Source organism: Podarcis melisellensis (assembly GCF_964234715.1).
Source record: "Podarcis melisellensis genome assembly, chromosome: 4".
NCBI lineage: Eukaryota > Metazoa > Chordata > Lepidosauria > Squamata > Lacertidae > Podarcis > Podarcis melisellensis.
The window spans coordinates 90,693,484-90,712,480 of NC_138531.1; the positions used below are offsets into that span (position 1 = coordinate 90,693,484).

General features: G+C 46.1%; 1 protein-coding gene across 1 annotated transcript in view; it reads left to right on the forward strand.

Moving 5' to 3' along the window:
• The first annotated feature begins 1,200 nt into the window (after positions 1-1,200).
• CTSC (cathepsin C) overlaps positions 1,201-18,997 on the forward strand; it is a 31,222-nt gene continuing 13,425 nt past the window's right edge. The window contains exons 1-3 of the mRNA XM_081909967.1: positions 1,201-1,875; positions 11,117-11,262; positions 18,080-18,243. Coding sequence (XP_081766093.1) covers positions 1,698-1,875; positions 11,117-11,262; positions 18,080-18,243 — 488 coding nt within the window. The 5' untranslated portion in view covers positions 1,201-1,697. The remainder of the gene's footprint in view (positions 1,876-11,116; positions 11,263-18,079; positions 18,244-18,997) is intronic.

Sequence of the window (18,997 nt, forward strand, 5' to 3'; positions counted from 1 at the left end):
GGGCCAAATGGCCTTTGTGGTCCCTTCCAACAGTACAATAAAGGTAAAGGGACCCCTGACCATTAGGTCCAGTCGTGGCCGACTCTGGGGTCGCTTTATTGGCCGAGGGAGCCGGCGTATAGCTTCTGGGTCATGTGGCCAGCATGACTAAGCCGCTTCTGCCGAACCAGAGCAGCACACGGAAACGCCGTTTACCTTCCCACCAGACCGGTACCTATTTATCTACTTGCACTTTGACGTGCTTTCGAACTGCTAGGTTGGCAGGAGCAGGGACTGAGCAACGGGAGCTCACCCCGTCGCGGGGATTCGAAACGCCAACCTTCTGATTGGCAAGTCCTAGGCTCTGTAGTTTAACCCACAGCGCCACCTAAATCAAGCACTGCTAGGAGTGTTTTCTTTCTTTCTTTCTTTCTTTCTTTCTTTCTTTCTTTCTTTCTTTCTTTCTTTCTTTCTTTTTCTTTTTTGTTCTATATGTATTTCTTAACAGTTAAAAAATTCAGCGTGGCACAAACAAATACCTGACCCGGAGGGGGAAACTTTGAGAACCACTGCTGTTGAGGTATATAACACCAGTACAGATAGCAAGAATGTATAAAACCAGGTCAAACATGTTTGAAATGTAAAGGAAAAGAATGGACCTTTTACCATATGTGGTGGGAATGCAGAGAAATAAAAAAAAGGGGGAAATGATATATAATGAATTGAAGAAAATGTTTAAATTAACATTTGTATTAAAAAAAAACCAGAAGCATTTCTGTTAGGGATGGTAGGAAAAGACCTGCCAAGGAAAATAAAGAATTTATTTATGTATGCTACAACGGCGGCAAGTCTTCATAGCACAAGGATGGAAGAATGAGGAAACCCCAACGAAAGAACAATGGCAAGAAGTACTGATGAATTATGCAGAATTGGCAAAACTGACATACAAATTGGGAGACAAGGACAACTGCGACTTCAAAGAAGAATGGGAACTTTTTACAAACTACTGTACTTAAAAAGACAACAAAATGAATTGGACTCCTTGGCAGGTTTTGAATAAACATACACAAATTTATTGACTGTTAACATAATAGATAGATAATGTTAGGGTTTATATAATTTTACAATAGGCAGAGAATAACATGTATTGAGAAATCAGAGAGAGGAACTGAGGGAAGTCTGGGGGGGAGGGAGAGAGGGCTCTTTGGGGAGGAAAAAGGGAAAACAGGGAGGGAATAATGAAGATGATATGTTTTGATAATTTGTTATGTTGAAATTTTTATTTATTTATTTTTTAAGAGAATCACTGCTGTTGAGAACAGGAGACTCTTAATCTCAGGCTCGTGGGTTCGAGTGCTAACGCGGAGCCAAATGTTTCCACATTGCGTGAGGGTTGGACTAGATGACCGTGGTGGTCCCTTCCCAATTTGACGTGGAGCCAAGCCTTCGGCGCGCCCAAGGCTGAGCCAGGTGGAATAAAGGACTCCGCTCATAGGAGGCCGTTTTCTGCGCTCGGCTGCTGTGAGAGGGAGAGGAGGAAGCGCCTGGCCCCCTTTCACACGTGATGCCCGGGGGGCGGACCTAGCAGGGCCCCGCCGTTCCGGGGACAGATTTAAGCCCAGCGGGGAAGGGGGTCGCTTCTTTTTTCCCCTATTGCTCCCCTCGCTGATCCCCCGGCGCGCTCTCCTCCTCCGTGCCAAGAACCTCGGGGCGCAACGATGGCGCGTTTGGCGCGGCGCCTGGCTTTCCTCCTCGTCTTCTTCCTCGTCCAGCTGCAGCCGAGTTGGGCCGACACGCCGGCCAACTGCACCTTCGAGGACCTAGTGGGCACCTGGGTTTTCCAGGTGGGCAGGGGGCACGGATCCCCGAGCCGGCACATAAACTGCTCCGAAGTGGGTAAGTGACAGCGCGCAGGGCAGGGCGCTCGCCTCTCCAACTTCCTCCGCCTCCAGGAGCGATCCCCGTTTCTTGTTCCCGTTACTGCTCTCCATTCTGACCTATTTTCCTTCCCCCAATAAAACAACGCCAACAAATAGAAAAGCAAGTTTGGAAAACATCCGGCGAATCAGCCTAGCTGCGCGGTTTGGGAGATTTCGTTTCGTTGACTTCGGAAGTAAATCTCACTGTATTCCCGGTTTACTTCCTACCTAGGAGATCTGCTGAGTAGGATCGTTTTCAGGAAACCCCCTCCTTCCTTGTTGGAGGCGAAGCTGAACTTTGCATTCAGTTTTCAAACTCTGCTCGGCACGGGTTATTTTATTTCGCGAGTTCAGAGCGGAGAAAGGGGTCTGGATTTCATAACGACAGAAAGTAGAATGCTGTGCAAATAAAATGGAATAGAAAGCAAAAGTAAGCAAGCTTTAGAAGGGTCACAGATTGAACGCGTGTTCAAACTCCCCTTTTAAAAAAAAAGCATTGGGGCTTTACAAGTTTCTAACTTAGTAGCTGCTTCCCCTCCCGCCTTAAGATCATACAGTGGTACCTCGGGTTACATACGCTTCAGGTTACATACGCTTCAGGTTACACACTCCACTAAGCCAGAAATAGTGCTTCAGGTTAAGAACTTTGCTTCAGGATGAGAACAGAAATTGTGCTCCGGCAGCGTGGCAGCAGCAGGAGGCCCCATTAGCTAAAGTGGTGCTTCAGGTTAATAACAGTTTAAGGTTAAGAATGGACCTCTGGAACGAATTAAGTACTTAGCCCGAGGTACCACTGTAATGTTTGCTGACCTTCTCAAGGCCAAAATGGATCTAAAACTGGACATTTCTCTCCCTCCTACAACCTTGGACAGCCACATGTCTCTGGGAAGCTCACTAGTGGGGCTGAAAACAGGTGGTTGTGGTTTTCCCCATGTCTGTATTTAGACTGCTGCTCTGTGTGGAGGCTCCATCTTGGCCTCAAGCTTAACAAGTTAGCATATGTCTTCAACTTCATTCAGGTGTAATCAACTAGTACTGCGTGAGCTGGTTATCTCTGCATATCACACGTGACTCAGCTCTTCACACATGAAAACCTCCGGTTCTGTTAATGAGTCACATCTACCGCAGAAGCAAAGCTGTCATTTTGCTTTTGTTCTTATCTAAACTTTCTTGAGCAACAGGTCGTTGGTGGACCCTCTCAGCCTTGTTTCTGCTCCAGACATGGAGGGAAGGGAGGAGAATCGGAGGAATTGTAGAATTGGAAAGGGACCACAAGGGTCAACTAGCAGGAACGCCTGCAATGCAGGAATCTTGCTCAAAGTGACCCCAAGTCTCATGCAGTGCTCTTGGGAAAATTAAAAGATGTTTTCCTTACTGCTGCACAACCCCATCCTGCCTCGGGATATTAAAAACCAAGGGATGACCTTCCAGGGCAAACTCTGTTCCTTCCAGCTGCTACTTTGTTTTGCATGTTTCCCCCGCTTGAAATATAATAATAAGAGTGCACGGAAACGCCATTTACCTTCTCGTTGCAGCGGTATCTGTTGATCTACTTGCACTGGCATGCTTTCAAACTGCTAGGCTGGCAGGATATATACTTATACCCTGCCCATCTGGCTGAGTTTCCCCAGCCACTCTGAGCAGCTTCCAACAGGATATTAAAACGACAGTAAAAGATCAAACGCGGGGACGCGGGTGGCGCTGTGGGTAAAAGCCTCAGTGCCTAGGACTTGCCAATCGAAAGATCGGCGGTTCGAATCCCTGCGGCGGGGTACGCTCCCGTTGCTCGGTCCCAGCGCCTGCCAACCTAGCAGTTCGAAAGCACCCCCGGGTGCAAGTAGATAAATAGGGACCGCTTACTGGCGGGAAGGTAAATGGCGTTTCCGTGTGCTGCGCTGGCTCACCAGATGCAGCTTTGTCACGCTGGCCACGTGACCCGGAAGTGTCTCCGGACAGCGCTGGCCCCCAGCCTCTTAAGTGAGATGGGCGCACAACCCTAGAGTTGGACACGACTGCCCCATACGGGCAGGGGTACCTTTAAAAGATCAAACATTAAGAACCTCCCTATACAGGGCTGCCTTCAGATGTCTTCTAAAAGTCATATAGTTGTTTATTTCCTTGACATCTGGTGGGAGGGTGTTCCACAGGGCGAGCGCCACCACCAAGAAGGCCCTCTGCCTGGTTCCCTGTAACCTCACTTCTCACAGCGAGGGAACCAGCAGAAGGCCCTCGGAGCTAGACCTCAAGTGTCCAGGCAGAACGATGGGGGTGGAGACGCTCCTTCAGGTTTGCTTTTTGAGAACTACCCTAAAAGGTCCTACAGCTGAATGCATAAAGAACAGAGCCAACCTTCATGCATGCTGTGGTTGGGGGGGGAATGGGTGGGGGGATTTCCTTTTCAACAATCTTTGGGTGCATGAGTGCAGGTATCTGGCATGCTGGGAAAATGGACACTTTGTCTTTGTTGAAGTTACATCCCTCTCCCAGTCTGTCTTGTGGTCTACTGATAGGCTTGTGGTATCCAGCCCTAGCATACTAACAACTCATTCCTTAGCAGGGCCTTTGTGTGTGCTGGGCAGAGAATGTATCAGTTGGCAGAACATGAGACTCTTAATCTCAGGGTCACGGGTTCAAGCCCTACATTGGGGAAAAAAAATATCTGCATTTCAGGGGGTTGAATTTTATGACCCTCATGGTCCTTTTCCAACTCTACAATTCTGTGATTCTTTGTGAATCGGGGTCTACTTCCATCTGATAAGACCGTCCCACCCTTAAACCAAAAGGAGGGTGTCATTTTTTGTTGCCAGGTGTTGTAAACAAAAATTGCCCTTTTCCCTTATGGGGTATCCAAGAGCCCATATAGAGTCCTTACATAGGTTCCCTATTGGTAGGAGAGAATAACAGAGGCCAACCAGAGAATATTGAGAAGCAAAGCAGATAGTAAGCTTGAACTTTATTGATCTGTTGCAACAGGGTGCTCCCCTCACCCACAGGAGAGAGGAGGAACCCAGAAAAATGGTGCACAAGGCCTTATAAAGACTTTTGAAATTGCCATCCTGTAGATCAAGACCACTCCCAGAAACATCATACATACGTACATCACAGAAGGGGTGTAACCTAAGACCACCACTCCAATACATCACACCTACATCACAAAAAGGCGGTCTTAAAACAGAAATTTGATTGTTGTTTTTCTCCTGTCCTTGTTTTTCTCCTGTCCTTGTTTATCTCCTGTCCGGCAGGTTACTTGATTGGATTGCCTGGGTAGCCTGGGCAGTCTTTTGTAATGATAAATACTTAGTTCCTGGCCCAGGTCACAGTTGTTGTTGTTGTTTAGTCGTTTAGTCGTGTCCGACTCTTCGTGACCCCATGGACCAGAGCACGCCAGGCACTTCTGTCTTCCACTGCCTCCTGCAGTTTGGTCAGACTCATGTTTGTAGCTTCGAAGACGCTATCCAACCATCTCGTCCTCTGTCGTCCCTTTCTCCTTGTGCCCTCCATCTTTCCCAACATCAGGGTCTTTTCCAGGGAGTCTTCTCTTCTCATGAGGTGGCCAAAGTATTGGAGCCTCAGCTTCAGGATCTGTCCTTCCAGTGAGCACTCAGGGCTGATTTCCTTAAGAATGAATCGGTTTGATCTTCTTGCAGTCCATGGGACTCTCAAGAGTCTCCTCCAGCACCAGAATTCAAAAGCATCAATTCTTCGGCGATCTGCCTTCTTTATGGTCCAGCTCTCACTTCCATACAGTATCCCTGCCAAGAAAACTCCATGGACAAAGACCAGGTCACAGGCTCACACCCTATTCATATCTTAAAATGTGCCCTTAAGACAGGATTTGTGAGGAAAGAGACAATGGGGAGGTTTCCCACTTTGACCTCGCAGAGAAAACATTGGCTCAGTTTAGGAATCAAAATGGTTCCAGGTTGGGCTTCCTGTGCTCATCTATGTACGTGCTTGGTTACTACATTTATGAACATTTCCATATATCTAAGACCTCAAAATTCCTACCACACAGGATAAAAAATTCCCAGCAAAGTTTGTCTGTAGTGCAGCTGTTTAAAGACGCAGGAGCTCTGCTGGTTTTTTTGGTGTTGTTTTTAAGCTGGCGACTGGAGTCAGCTTGTATATAGCTTGATTGTATGCATTACATCAGGATCTATAAGAAATTGGAGGGAGAGGACTATATGCAATGTTTATTCTCAGCTCCCCCCCCCCCCCCGCTATTGCACAAGCTAGCAGTCGCCCGCCCCGCCCCAAGTTTTTGCAGCTGAAAGAACTTGAAAGAGGAAGATAAGAATCAACAGAGAAAGAGACAGGAAGGAAGAAAAAAAAATCAGAGAAAGGTGGAAAGGCCAGGACATTGGAGGAAATAAAGCGACGGGGAGGGTACAAAAAATAGAGGTATCTCGGAAAGAAGGGGGTGCATGAGCTTAGCCTGGGGGGTGGCCGCTTTTCTAAATCAGTAGAAATCAATAGAAATCTGTGGATCTGCCCCACTAACAAAAGCCTCCCCCCTCCCACTGGGAAAACTTCAGAAATTCATATAGACATGTAAACTCACCTACTCACCAGCCCCTCTGCCTGAGTGATTATCCCTGGCATCCTGATACCTGAGTGCCAGACAGGTAGCCATTCCAGAAATAACAAACCCAGATGAAGAAAAAAGGGTGTGATTAACTTGGCTGGGAAACAGGGAAGTGTAAATATCTTTTTTGTTACACTTGATGAGTGTTTGGTGGAGGGCAAGGAGAACCATGGGGCAGGGTCCAGGATGCTCAGATTACTGCCACCAGACCTCCCCTTTCATGATGTAACCGTGATGTATGAGTGATGTAGTTTGGGGGGGTGTAACATGGGGACACAGGTGGCGCTGTGGGTTAAAGCCTCAGCGCCTAGGACTTGCCGATCGAAAGGTCGGCGGTTCGAATCCCTGCTGCGGGGTGCGCTCCCGCTGCTCGGTCCCAGCGCCTGCCAACCTAGCAGTTCGAAAGCACCTCCGGGTGCAAGTAGATAAATAGGGACCGCTTACCAGCGGGAAGGTAAACGGCGTTTCCGTGTGCAGCTCTGGCTCGCCAGAGCAGCGATGTCACGCTGGCCACGTGACCCGGAAGTGTCTCCGGACAGCGCTGGCCCCCGGCCTCTTAAGTGAGATGGGCGCACAACCCCAGAGTCTGTCAAGACTGGCCCGTACGGGCAGGGGTACCTTTACCTTTACCTTTAACATGGGGATTAGTAGCTAATAAAAGTTTGGGGGCTCTTTTGTTCGGGGCTTCCATCTTGTTCCACCTTGTGGCAGGTGGGAGTCCTGTTGCGATATAGGAGTCCTGTTCAATAAAGACCAAGCCTACTGGCTGCTGTTTTGCTCTTGTATTCCTGGCTGGTGTCCTTGTTTTTTGTCCAAGGGAGCCCTCAGATTTCTCTGTTAACGAGGGGTAGGCAACCTAAGGCCTGGGGGGAAGGATCCGGCCCAATCGCCTTCTAAATCCGGCCCACGGACAGTCCAGGAATCAGTGTGTTTTTACATGAGCAGAGTGTGTCCTTTTATTTAAAATGCATCTCTGGATTATTTGTAGGGCCTGCATGGTGTTTTTACATGAGTAGAATGTGTGCTTTTATTTAAAATGCATCTCTGGGTTATTTGTGGGGCATAGGAATTCGTTCATTCTTTTTTCCCCCAAAATATAATCAGGCCCACCACATGGTCTGAGGGACGGTGGACCGGCCCACAGCTGAAAAAGGTTGCTGACCCCTGTGCTATCTGTACAGTGGTACCTTGGATTAAGTACTTAATTCGTTCCGGAGGTCCGTTCTTAACCTGAAACTTTTCTTAACCTGAAGCACCACTTTAGCTAATGGGGCCTCCTGCTGCCACCGGAGCCCGATTTCTGTTCTCATCCTGAAGCAAAGTTCTTAATCCAAGGTACTATTTCTGGGTTAGCGGAGTCTGTAACCTGAAGCATATGTAGCCTGAAGCGTATGTAACCCAAGGTACCACTGTTTAAGGTTATGAAGATTTGAAAGGAACCAGCATTTGTCTTCATTTTGTGCTCTTTTTATCTTCTCTTGTCTATTTCTTTTTTTAGAAGCTACTTTGCACCTTGTTGAATCCCATTTGCCCAGCTGCACAAAAACTTATTGCACGCTCATTTTTTTTGTTTTTTGTGATGCCACACAAAATATGTCCAGCTGCACCTCAGATTAACCCTGTGTGTAATGTGGCTTAGCAAACAAAATTGGATGTGTCTATCTCTAACTAAAACTTACAAGCCCCTGTTTGCAGAGGGTGGGTTTTGTTTGAACTGGATTGCTTGGGTCTACAGGCAGCTCCAATTTGGGTCAAATTTGGTTTTATTGGAAGCGCTTGTCTTAATAACACCAGTGCTGATTGGAGAACATGGTTCACCCCTCTCAGGATGTTGGCCACTTTGTCTGAAGTGCAGAGGAGGACGTAGATAGAAAATGGTCAAAAGGGGAATGGTGATTTGCTGAAGGGAACTGTGTTTTTTCTTTATTTATTTTTTACATCAGCACTTCTCTATATTAGTCATGGTCACAAGGTCAGAAAGTTTATGCCTGAAAGAGTGAACAATGCAGTTTGCCTTCCTCCTGACCCTCACATGATTGCAGACAGCAGTTTTTAAAATTTAGGTTTTATGTCTTACAACTTAAAGCAGCAGAAATGGAAATATTTATTGGGCCTGAATTCTACATTTTTAATTATATGTACGGTAAAAGAAAAATACTTACCACAGTTTCATTAAAAATAATACTTATTGGACCAGAATTCTACATTTTTAATTACCGTATTTTTTGCTCTATAAGATGCTCCAGACCACAAGACGCACCTAGTTTTTGGAGGAGAAAAACAAGAGGGGGAAAAATCTGAATCTCAGAAGCCAGAACAGCAAGAGGGATCGCTGCGCAGTGAAAGCAGAAATCCCTCTTGCTGTTCTGACTTCTGGGATAGCTGCACAGCCTGCATTCACTCCATAAGATGCGCAAACATTTCCCCTTACTTTTTAGGAGGGAAAAAGTGAGTCTTATAGAGCAAAAAATACGGTATATGTTAAAAAGAAAATACTGACATACCACAGTCTCACTTTAAAAAAAATCAAGGTGATGCAGAACAATTTTTATGAGCAAAGACACGTCAAAAATTAAAATCACAAATCCCCACCTGACAATTAATTAATTGTCTTGTCACATCAAAAAGTTTTTGGCAAATTATTAAAAGTTGTTATAGAAGACGCCTGCTGCATCTATATTGGACCAGCATGAAACTGGATGATGCAATAATCATGTCCAAAGTCCTGAATCGCTTAAAAAAAAAATGGTTTGCTTCACACAGCAGTTTGAATACATTTATTTTCTTAAATTTATACATGAATTTTATTCCATCATGGAATTGAATGTCGTTTGATCAGTTCTGCTGCGGCAGGCCCACTCCTTCAGGAACCTTTTTTGGTGCGGTATAAATGCCACCAATCAGTCAATTAATCCCATCCAGGTACTGGCCAGACCCAGAGCTGTTTATCTTGTATGCTCTCGCATGGATGCTTTAGCTGAGATTCTTGCTTTGCGGGGGGCGGGTTGGGCTAGATGACCCTTGGGTCCCTTCCAACACTAAGATTCTATGATCTTCAGCAAAATAGATGCAATACAGTGGTACCTCAGGTTAAGTACTTAATTAGTTCTGGAGGTCCATACTTAACCTGAAACTGTTCTTAACCTGAGGCACCACTTTAGCTAATGAGGCCCCCTGCTGCCTCCGCGCCGCCGGAGCACGATTTCTGTTCTCATCCTGAAGCAAAGTTCTTAACCTGAAGCACTATTTCTGGGTTAGCGGAGTCTGTAACCTGAACAGATAGGTAGCCGTGTTGGTCTGCCATAGTCAAAACAAAAAAAATTCCTTCCAGTAGCACCTTAAAGACCAACTAAGTCAGTTCTTGGTATGAGCTTTCGTGTGCATGCACACTTCTTCAGATACACACTTCTTCAGACACTTCTGTAACCTGAAGTGTCTGTAACCTGAAGCGTATGTAACCTGATGTACCACTGTACATGCCTTCAGGCCATGCCTTGAGATTGTATGCATCTTAAGCCCATTCATAAAGGTGAGCGTGTCAGACCAGAACAAAGGACATGGATTCAAATCCCTTCCCTGGCTTTGAATCTCACGGGGGTCCTGACACAGTTTTTCAGCCTAATAATCCTCACAGGGTGGGTTGTATGGATAAAATGAAGGTGGAGAAAGATCTCTCTGTGTTGTCCTGAATGATTTGGAGAAAGATCAGCCAAGCAACGTGATACAGTGGTACCTTGGGTTACAGACACTTCAGATTATAGACGCTTCAGGTTACAGACTCTGCTAACCCAGAAATAGTACCTCAGGTTAAGAACTTTGCTTCAGGATGAGAACCGAAATTATGCTCCTGCGGCGCAGCGACAGTGGGAGGCCCCATTAGGTAAAGTGGTACCTCAGGTTAAGAACAATTTCAGGTTAAGAATGGACCTCCAGAACATGGGTGGCGCTGTGGGTTAAACCACAGAGCCTAGGACTTGCCGATCAGAAGGTCAGCAGTTCGAATCCCCGTGACAGGGTGAGCTCCCGTTGTTGGGTCTCAGCTCCTGCCAACCTAGCAGTTTGAAAGCACATCAAACTACAAGTAGATAAATAGGTCTGGCAGGAAGGTAAATGGCATTTCCGTGCGCTGCTCTGGTTCGCCAAAAGTGGCTTAGTCATGCTGGCCACATGACCCGGAAGCTGTACAGTAAAGCGAGTTGAGTGCCGCAACCCCAGAGTCATCCGCAACTGGACCTAACGGTCAGGGGTCCCTTTACCTTTACCTTTACCAGAACAAATTAAGTTCTTAACCCAAGGTACCACTGTATTTATTTATTTTGTAAAATTTATTCACGGCTTGATTTTCTATTTTAAACTTCAAAGAGGTTTACAAAGCATTGATGGAAATAAAGACTGTTACCACCTCCGCTTGATTCCTATGCTGGGCACAGAAAAAGGACATGACTGTTCATCCCTTCTGGCGCCTCTGCTCACTAGCCTTGCCTGCAGTGCCTGGTCCCTTGTGCCTACCAGGCCAGTGTATAATTGCAGGGCTGTGTTACTGTTGCATTTGTGCATTGGTCAGCTTGCTTCTTCAGCCTGGTTCCCCTCCCCCCCCCAAATGGTGAAAATTCTCCTTGCTGCTTCTCTCCAGGGGCTGTGGAGAAAAAAGTTGTCGTTAACCTTCAGAAACTCGATGTTGCTCAGGACGATCAAGGGAACTTTGGCTTCTTCACGATAATTTACAACCAAGGCTTCGAGGTTGTGCTGAACAACTACAAGTGGTTTGCATTTTTTAAGGTAATGTAGCTTCCAAATCAATCAATCAATCAATCAATCAATCAATCAATCAATCTCTGCACCATTTTCCTCCAGAATATGTTGGGATTAAAGGGCTCTTCCAAACTTTGAAATTCTTGTTGGCAAAATAATTTGGAAGGAGTATAATTTCCGTGCAATCTGGTTTCCATCACTGTGTTATTTATTTTCTTAAATTTATACATGACTTTTCTTCCATCATGGAACTGAAAACGGGAGCTCACCCCATCACGGGGATTCAACCTGGCCTTCCGTTTGGCAAGCCCAAGAGGCTCAGTGGTTTAGACCATGGTGCCACCCGTGTCTCTGTACAGCCTATTTGAAGAGTGAGCAGAGGAGCAGTTCTGGGTTGGACAAAGCTCTCCTGTTGAAAACATGCTTAGATTCTGAAACTTGTTATATTTTTCACTAAGCTTTGTTGGTCTGTCTTTGGAAGCCAAGAAAGCTGGCAATTGGCTGCAGACCTTCAACTCTCTGTCGTAATGCCTGTTTGCTCCTTGCCGTTTCCAGGAGAACTTTAAAACAGGCTTCTGAGTGAGGAATCTCCTGGTGCAAAGGTCTTGTTTACAGGCCTGCCTGTGCCTGCTGCAGAAGCTTTTGGATGGGTCTGGAATTTGATTTCATCAGAATCGCTCGATAACGGTGGGAGAGGTGGTTGCAGGTGTGAAGGCCAAGCTGGTCCAAAACACAGCCTTGACTCTTCCGGCCAAAGGTTGTCGTTGCCCCGTGATGTCACAGGACAGTGGACATTTATGCAGACTAGTGGTGGTTAGGACTTGTTTGGTGAGACCCTTCTAGGAACATGCAAGACAATGGGGTTTGTTCTCCTAAATGGTAGATCTTGTTGATGCCTGTTAGTTGACCTCACTACATCAGGTGGGATCTTGCATGCTCTTTTGAACAATAGCAAAAAAACCCACCCTGTGCACAAGAAACTGCTGTGTTCAGGAGCTCTTGCAACAGCCCTCCTGAGGCTTTCCAGATGTTGTAGGAGACCAATGCCCATCAGCCCCAGCAAACCAGGCCCAGTGGCCAAGGATTATGGAATTATGGCCCTCCAGATGTTGCTGCATTGCAGATGGTTGTATTAGAACATGCATGCAAATTTCCTTTCATCATACCATTTGTTCATTCAACGAAGTATTGTCTACTTTGAGTGACAGCAAGGTTTCAAGCAGAGTCTTTCTAGCTGGAAATGCCTGGGATTGAACCTGGTATTTACTGGGCTACAGCCTTTCCAAGATCCCTGGCAAAATTGAGCAGAGAGGAATGAGCAGTGGTGAGTACCCTTCACGTATATCCTACAAACCACTTGTGGTGGGAAACAAAAACCTGGGGCTTTGTGGAAGTTGAAAATGGTCATCACCTGGAGTCTGTGTATGCAATAATAATAATATTATTTCATTTACAAATAAATCACTTCCCATAAGGGCATCGCGAAGTGATCTACAATGTCTCTAAGATTTTTTTATTTTTAAAGTTAAAACAATTGCGTATAGAAGATCAATTGTTATAAATAGTCCCGCATTGCAGGGGGTTGAACTAGATCACCCTCATGGTCCCTTCCAAGTCTACAAAATCCAATTCTGTGATATAAGAACAGGGTTAAAAACAACAAGAAGAAAAATCAGTTCAAATCCCAGATGGATGTGAACCGGGATAAAGATTTTTGAAGGCTTGCTGAAAGAACAGGCAACAAAGAAGGACTTCCAAAGATTAGGTGCCACCGTACTAAAGGCCAGATTCTGACCTTGTGTAGAACAGAACTTCTGATAGGATGGCAACTGCAAGATGCCCTCGTCTGCATAGGCAGTGATCGGTTGGGTACATAGGGGGTGAGATTAATATATGGTGTTCGGTGACTGTGTACACACATCATATGACTATATAGATGTCAAGTTTTTTGAAGCGTGGTAGATAAGAAAATTGAGGTTGGTTGTTTCTGAGTTGGTGTGGAACGTAAGCAGATTTCTGTTAAAAGCAAAGCTGAATTGCTGAGCAGATGGCATTGAAAGAGCTCCATCCCTATCTTGCTTTGGGTGCCAACCACTGTTTGTAGAGACCTAATGAGAAGAGTGTTCTGTTGGAAGAGGTGACTCTGTAGACTTCACACACTTCACGGCCAGTTGGACAAGTCTTTGGGATATCTGCAGTGCCTCCATGGGGTGTGGGGCTAAGTCCCGTTTCATGCATTAAACCATAACAGTGCCGAGCATTTAATACACTATCATACCACTTCAAACCATAATGGATTGCCCAAAAGAATTATGGGATCTGTAGAGTGCTGAGTTTTTAGGAGATGCCTCATTCCCCTCACAGAGCTACAAGTCTCAAAGCTCCCCTGGGAAAGAGGGGATGGTTTTTAAGACACTCTGAGAATCGTAGCTCTGGGAGGAGTCTCCCAACATCTGCTTTGTAGAGCATCTATTTATGCAGAAGATCTCAGTTTTGATCGCAAGCTTTGTCTGAAACCATGGAGAACCTCTGCAAGTCATTGTGAACTACGTGGTTCAAAGGTCTCACTCTGTAAGGCATATCAAGGGTCTGGAAACCAAGCCTTGTGAGGAGTGGTTGAAGGAGCTGGGTATGTTTAACATGGAAAAGAGGAGACTGAGAGGAGATACGATAGCCATCTTCAAATCTCTCAAGGGCTGTCACATGGAAGAGGGAACAAGCTTGTTTCCTCTTACTTCAGGTGGTAGGACCCAAACCTTCAAGTTACCGGAAAGGAGATGATATTCCGAATAAATATCAGGAAGGACTTTCTGACAGTAAGAGCTGTTGAACTCCCTTGAAAGGTGGTGGGCTCTCCTTCCTTGGAGGTATTTATTTATTTATTTATTTATTTATTTATTTATTTATACACCGCCCTCCCCAGCCAAGACTGGGCTCAGGGAGGCTAACACCAGGTACTGTATAAAAGCAATTGATTAAAATACAACATAAAAACAAGATTAAAATACAACATTAAGATGCAGCCTCATTTCAGAAGAAACCCAAATCAAAAACTTTTTGGGGATGAAAACGTCAAATCTTCACCAAGGCCAACTCTCCAGACTGGTCCTCCGTGGGCCAGAAAAAAGCCAGGGAAGTCCCCAAATAGGAGTTCCATCACAGAAGGAGATAGGAAAAAGGAAAGAGGGGGAGGGGAACAAGTCGATTGCAAGCCAAAGGCCAGGCGGAACAACTCTCTCTTACAGGCCCTGCGGAAAGAAATCCGATCCCACAGGGCCCTGGTTTCATGAGACGGAGCGTCCCACCAGGCCGGAGCCAGTGTTGAAAAGGCCCTGCTCTGGTTGAGGCTAATCTGACTTCCTTAGGGCCCGGGACCTCTAGGGTATTGCTATTTATGGACCTTAAGGTCCTCCACAGGGCATACTGGGACAGGCGGTCCCATAGGTACGAGGGTCCTAGGCCATGAGGTTTGGATGGCCACCTGTCCTGGATACTTTGGCTGAGATTCCTGCATTGTAGGGGGTTGGACTAGATGACCCTTGAGGTCCCTCCAACTCTGCCATTCTGTGCTAAGGGCGAGATCAATGTGGCTGGGGAGCACAAATTCTCCTACACCCCTTCTAAACACACACAAAACACCAGGTGCCCTTCCTGGCTTTTTCTTTTTTTTTAAAGAAGCAGCCACTGCATGAAGTTTTCACGCTTCAGGTTATCAGGGGGGAAAAGGCCGCTTAAAACCGCCAAGGCTCATCGTTTCACAACGCCTGGGACCAGCAGGCAAGGAAAAGAGCCGGCGGCAAAAGAAGAAAGAAGCTGTTGTGTTTTGTGTTATTGCTTTGGAGGTACATGAAGTTTCCGGGATGCCGTTCCAAATTCATCAAGATCGACGGCAGGCAGCTCAGCGGAGCTTCGGGGCAAAGGAACTTGGAACGTTTTTGCACCGCAGAGCCTACAGTCCCTGCCAGCATCGTGCCAAGGTGGCAAATTTCACCCTTTCTGCAAAGCATAAAAGCAACAGAGGTCTAAAGCGCGTCCCTCGTGTCGAGGAAACAAAGCTGCGGGCAAAACGAAAAATGTAGGAAGCATTTAGTGGCTGGGGGCGTATCTAAATCTGGTCAAATGCATCTTCCCTGAGCAGAAAAGCTTGGCTTGCTTCTCAGCCAGGTTGATCCAGCCCTTATCACAAAATTGTAGGGTTGGGAGGGACCCAGAGGCACTTTGAAATGAAGGCATCACAGCTCTATAATCACCTAGTCCAGAGGGTCACTGGCCTTTTGGGGCCAGTGGACACATTCGTAAGCCAGAAACTGTTATGGGCAACACCCCTCTATTTTATTTCTTAGAACAGAATAGAATCAATACTGTTGCTTCTCCTAATCTGGACACAAGACCTCTGTTGATGCACCCTAGAATAGCCTTAGCTTTTGTTTTTTGCTGCTGTATCCCATTGTTGACTCATGTTCAGCTTGTGGTCCCTAGATATTTTTTGAATGTACTACTTCTTTCAAACTTAATTTCCATAGGAAGCTGGACTACAGGGAGGAGATGTTTCTTTAAAGACTTTTCACCCCACCTTTACTCCAAGGAGTTTCAATGCATGATTATTCCACCTCTCCATTTTATGTGGCTTAGGGCCCTCGTATTTACGGGACCTCTTCTCCTGGTATGCCCTGTAGAGGACCTTAAGGTCCATGAATAATCATAGTTTAGAGGCCCCGGGCCCTAAGGAAGTCAGATTATCCTCCTCCAGGGCCTTCTCAGTGATGGCTCCAACCTGGTGGAATGCTCTGTCCCATGAGACCAGGGCCCTGCAAGATTTAACTTCCTTCCGCAGGGCTGTAAGACAGAGCTATTCCGCCTGGCTTTCAATTTGAACGTAGCCTGATCTGTTATTCCCCTTCCTTCCCTCTTCTGCCCCTTTTTCTGAAATTTACCTGCTCTGGGATCCCACAGCTAATTCTCCCCTGGTCTCCTCGCTGGCCCAAATAGAACTAATTTAGCCAGCTAGCCCTGGTGATCATCTAATGTTTATTGAATGGATTTTCCCCCTAACTTGATTTTTGAATTCTGAATTTATTGTTATTCACATTTTATACTGTATTTTATGCTGTTTTTTTGTTGCATCAATTAAGTGTTTGTTGTTAGCCGCCCTGAGCCCAGTTTTCTGAACTGGGAGGGGTGGGATATAAATAAAAAAATATTATTATTATTATTATTATTATTATTATTATTATTATCCTCAGAACAACCCTGTGAGGTCGGTTAGCCTGAGAGGCAGTGAGTGGCCAAAGGAGCTTCGCAGAAGTCAAGGCATTTCCAGGCTGCGTGGGTGCTTTTCCCCGGTTCAGTAGCTCATCAAAGGGCCAAAGGCAGTGTTAGAAATTAGTCAGGTGTGTTTTGTAACTGGCCCAGATCAAATTGTAACCATATGGATGCCCAGTTGGTGACCAGGGAAAGCAAAACGCCACTTAAAGGATCTGAAATATTTTCCTTGAAGTTTCTGGGATGAAGTAATGCGGTATTAGCAGAAATGATATAAAAGATTAGGTAAAAATCGATTCTTTAATTGTTGAAAGACGAGAATGTAAAATTATACTACATTAGGATAAACTATTAGGATAAAAACCAAGTTGGAAAGGATTTGGTGGACTATTTAATTGAACTAGAATACAAAAAAGGGAGGTGTGAGGAGGTCAGGGAAATAAGTAAATGAAAGATAAGATATGGAATGAGGGAAATGTGTTTAATTGCTTTTATTTTTCTGTATTTTGTATTTTTTGCTTTTTTCTTCTTTTCTCATTTTTTCTTTCTCATTTTTGTAACCTTTTTGAAACTTTAATAAATATTATAAAAAAAATGTTTTCCTTGAAGTTTTAATTTGTTTTACTCGATGTTTTATTTGTTGTATACCACTTCGAGAGTTTTTCTTTAAAGTATAAAGTGGTGTAGAAATGGAATTACGGGAATTGCCATCATCATCCCCATTGCAGGAAAGAAAAACGAGGTGCCTGGCCATTACATTGCGGCAACCGCAACCTAGGTTTACGGTGCCATTTGGCGAGGAGCCTATATATCTGTGTTTCGAACACTGGCCAAAGGTTCTCCGGTCATAAGAACGGGGCCTGAGATAAATTCAGCCAATAATGTATTCTACTGCTTAACTTTTGTAGCACGGGATAAATGGGTGTGTCTTAATCCAGAGTCACACCGTTGCCCCATTTGGCTCATAGGGACGCGGGTGGTGCTGTGGGTTAAACCACAGAGCCTAGGGCTTGCCGATCAGAAGGTCAGCGGTACAAATCCCCGTGACGGGCTGAGCTCCCGTTGCTCAGTCCCTGCTCCTGCCAACCTAGCAGTTCAAAAGCACGTCAAAGTGCAAGTAGATAAATGGGTACCACTCTGGCGGGAAGGTAAACGGTGTTTCTGTGCGCTGCTCTGGTTTGCCAGAAGCGGCTTAGTCATGCTGGCCACATGACTCGGAAGCTGTAGGCCGGCTCCCTCGGCCAGTAAAGCAAGATGAGCGCCGCAACCCCAGAGTCGTCCGCGACGGGATCTAATGGTCAGGAGTCCCTTTCCCTTTTACTGTTTATGCCAGAGGCAGCCAATATGAGACCTTCTGGATGTTGCTGGGCTATAAATCCCACTGACGCAAGTCAGCGTATCCCATGGGAGTTGTAGTTCATCTACATCTGAACAGCACCATGTTAGCTATTCCTGGTCAACACATCTCTCCAGGGTCTCAGATGGGGATGCCTGGAAATCGAACCTAGGATCTTTTGCCTGTTGTCTGCTACACGTGTTCTGTGCAGAATCTGACCAGCATCCCTATCGCTTCCCTTCCCAGTATAAAAAGGACGGCTTAAACGTAACCAGTTACTGCCACGAGACCTTACCTGGGTGGGTCCATGATGTGTTGGGCCGGAACTGGGCATGCTTCACCGCACAAAAGATCTCCCCTTCAGCCTCCGGTGTTCGTGTAAATCAGTTGCCTTTGAAATCCGCTGGAAGGTGAGTGGAAACAAATGCCATTTTGTTTGGTTAATCATATGCTCTGATACAAAGACAGGAGTGCCTGGCGTGCTCTGGTCCATGAGGTCACGAAGAGTCAGACACGACTAAACAACAACAACAACATGCTCTGATACAGGCTCCGTCATAAAGCCAGACAGAGAGAAGTGAAGCAAGGTCCCCAGAACTGTTTCTATCCCAGCTGATCTAACAACTCTTGACTTTGCAAAATGGTGACTGAGCCTTTTGCTGGTTACCTCCTCCCTCCCCATACATTTTCCTTTTGTGTTATGTCGAGACAAGGACTGTCTTTCTACTGGTCTTGAAAACAAATAAGTACTGAAGGCCAGTTGATTCAGAAGACTGCAGGCTCATCCTGCTGGCTCTCCTTCAGAGACTGGTAAAGTCTGTACAGGCCACTCGTGTCCGACTCTAGGGTTGTGTGCCCATCTCACTTAAGAGGCCGGGGGCCAGCGCTGTCCGGAGACACTTCCAGGTCAAGTGGTCAGCGTGACAAAGCTGCTCTGGCAAGCCAGCACCAGTGCAGCACACAGAAACGCCGTTTACCTTCCCGCTACAAAGCAGTACCTATTTATCTACTTGCACTTAGGGGTGCTTTTGAACTGCTAGGTGGGCAGGAGCTGGGACCGAAGGACGGGAGCTCACCCCGCCGCGGGCACCATACGATCAGCAAGTCCTAGGCACTGAGGTTTTACCCACAGTGCCACCCGTGTCCCATTTCAGAGACTGGTAG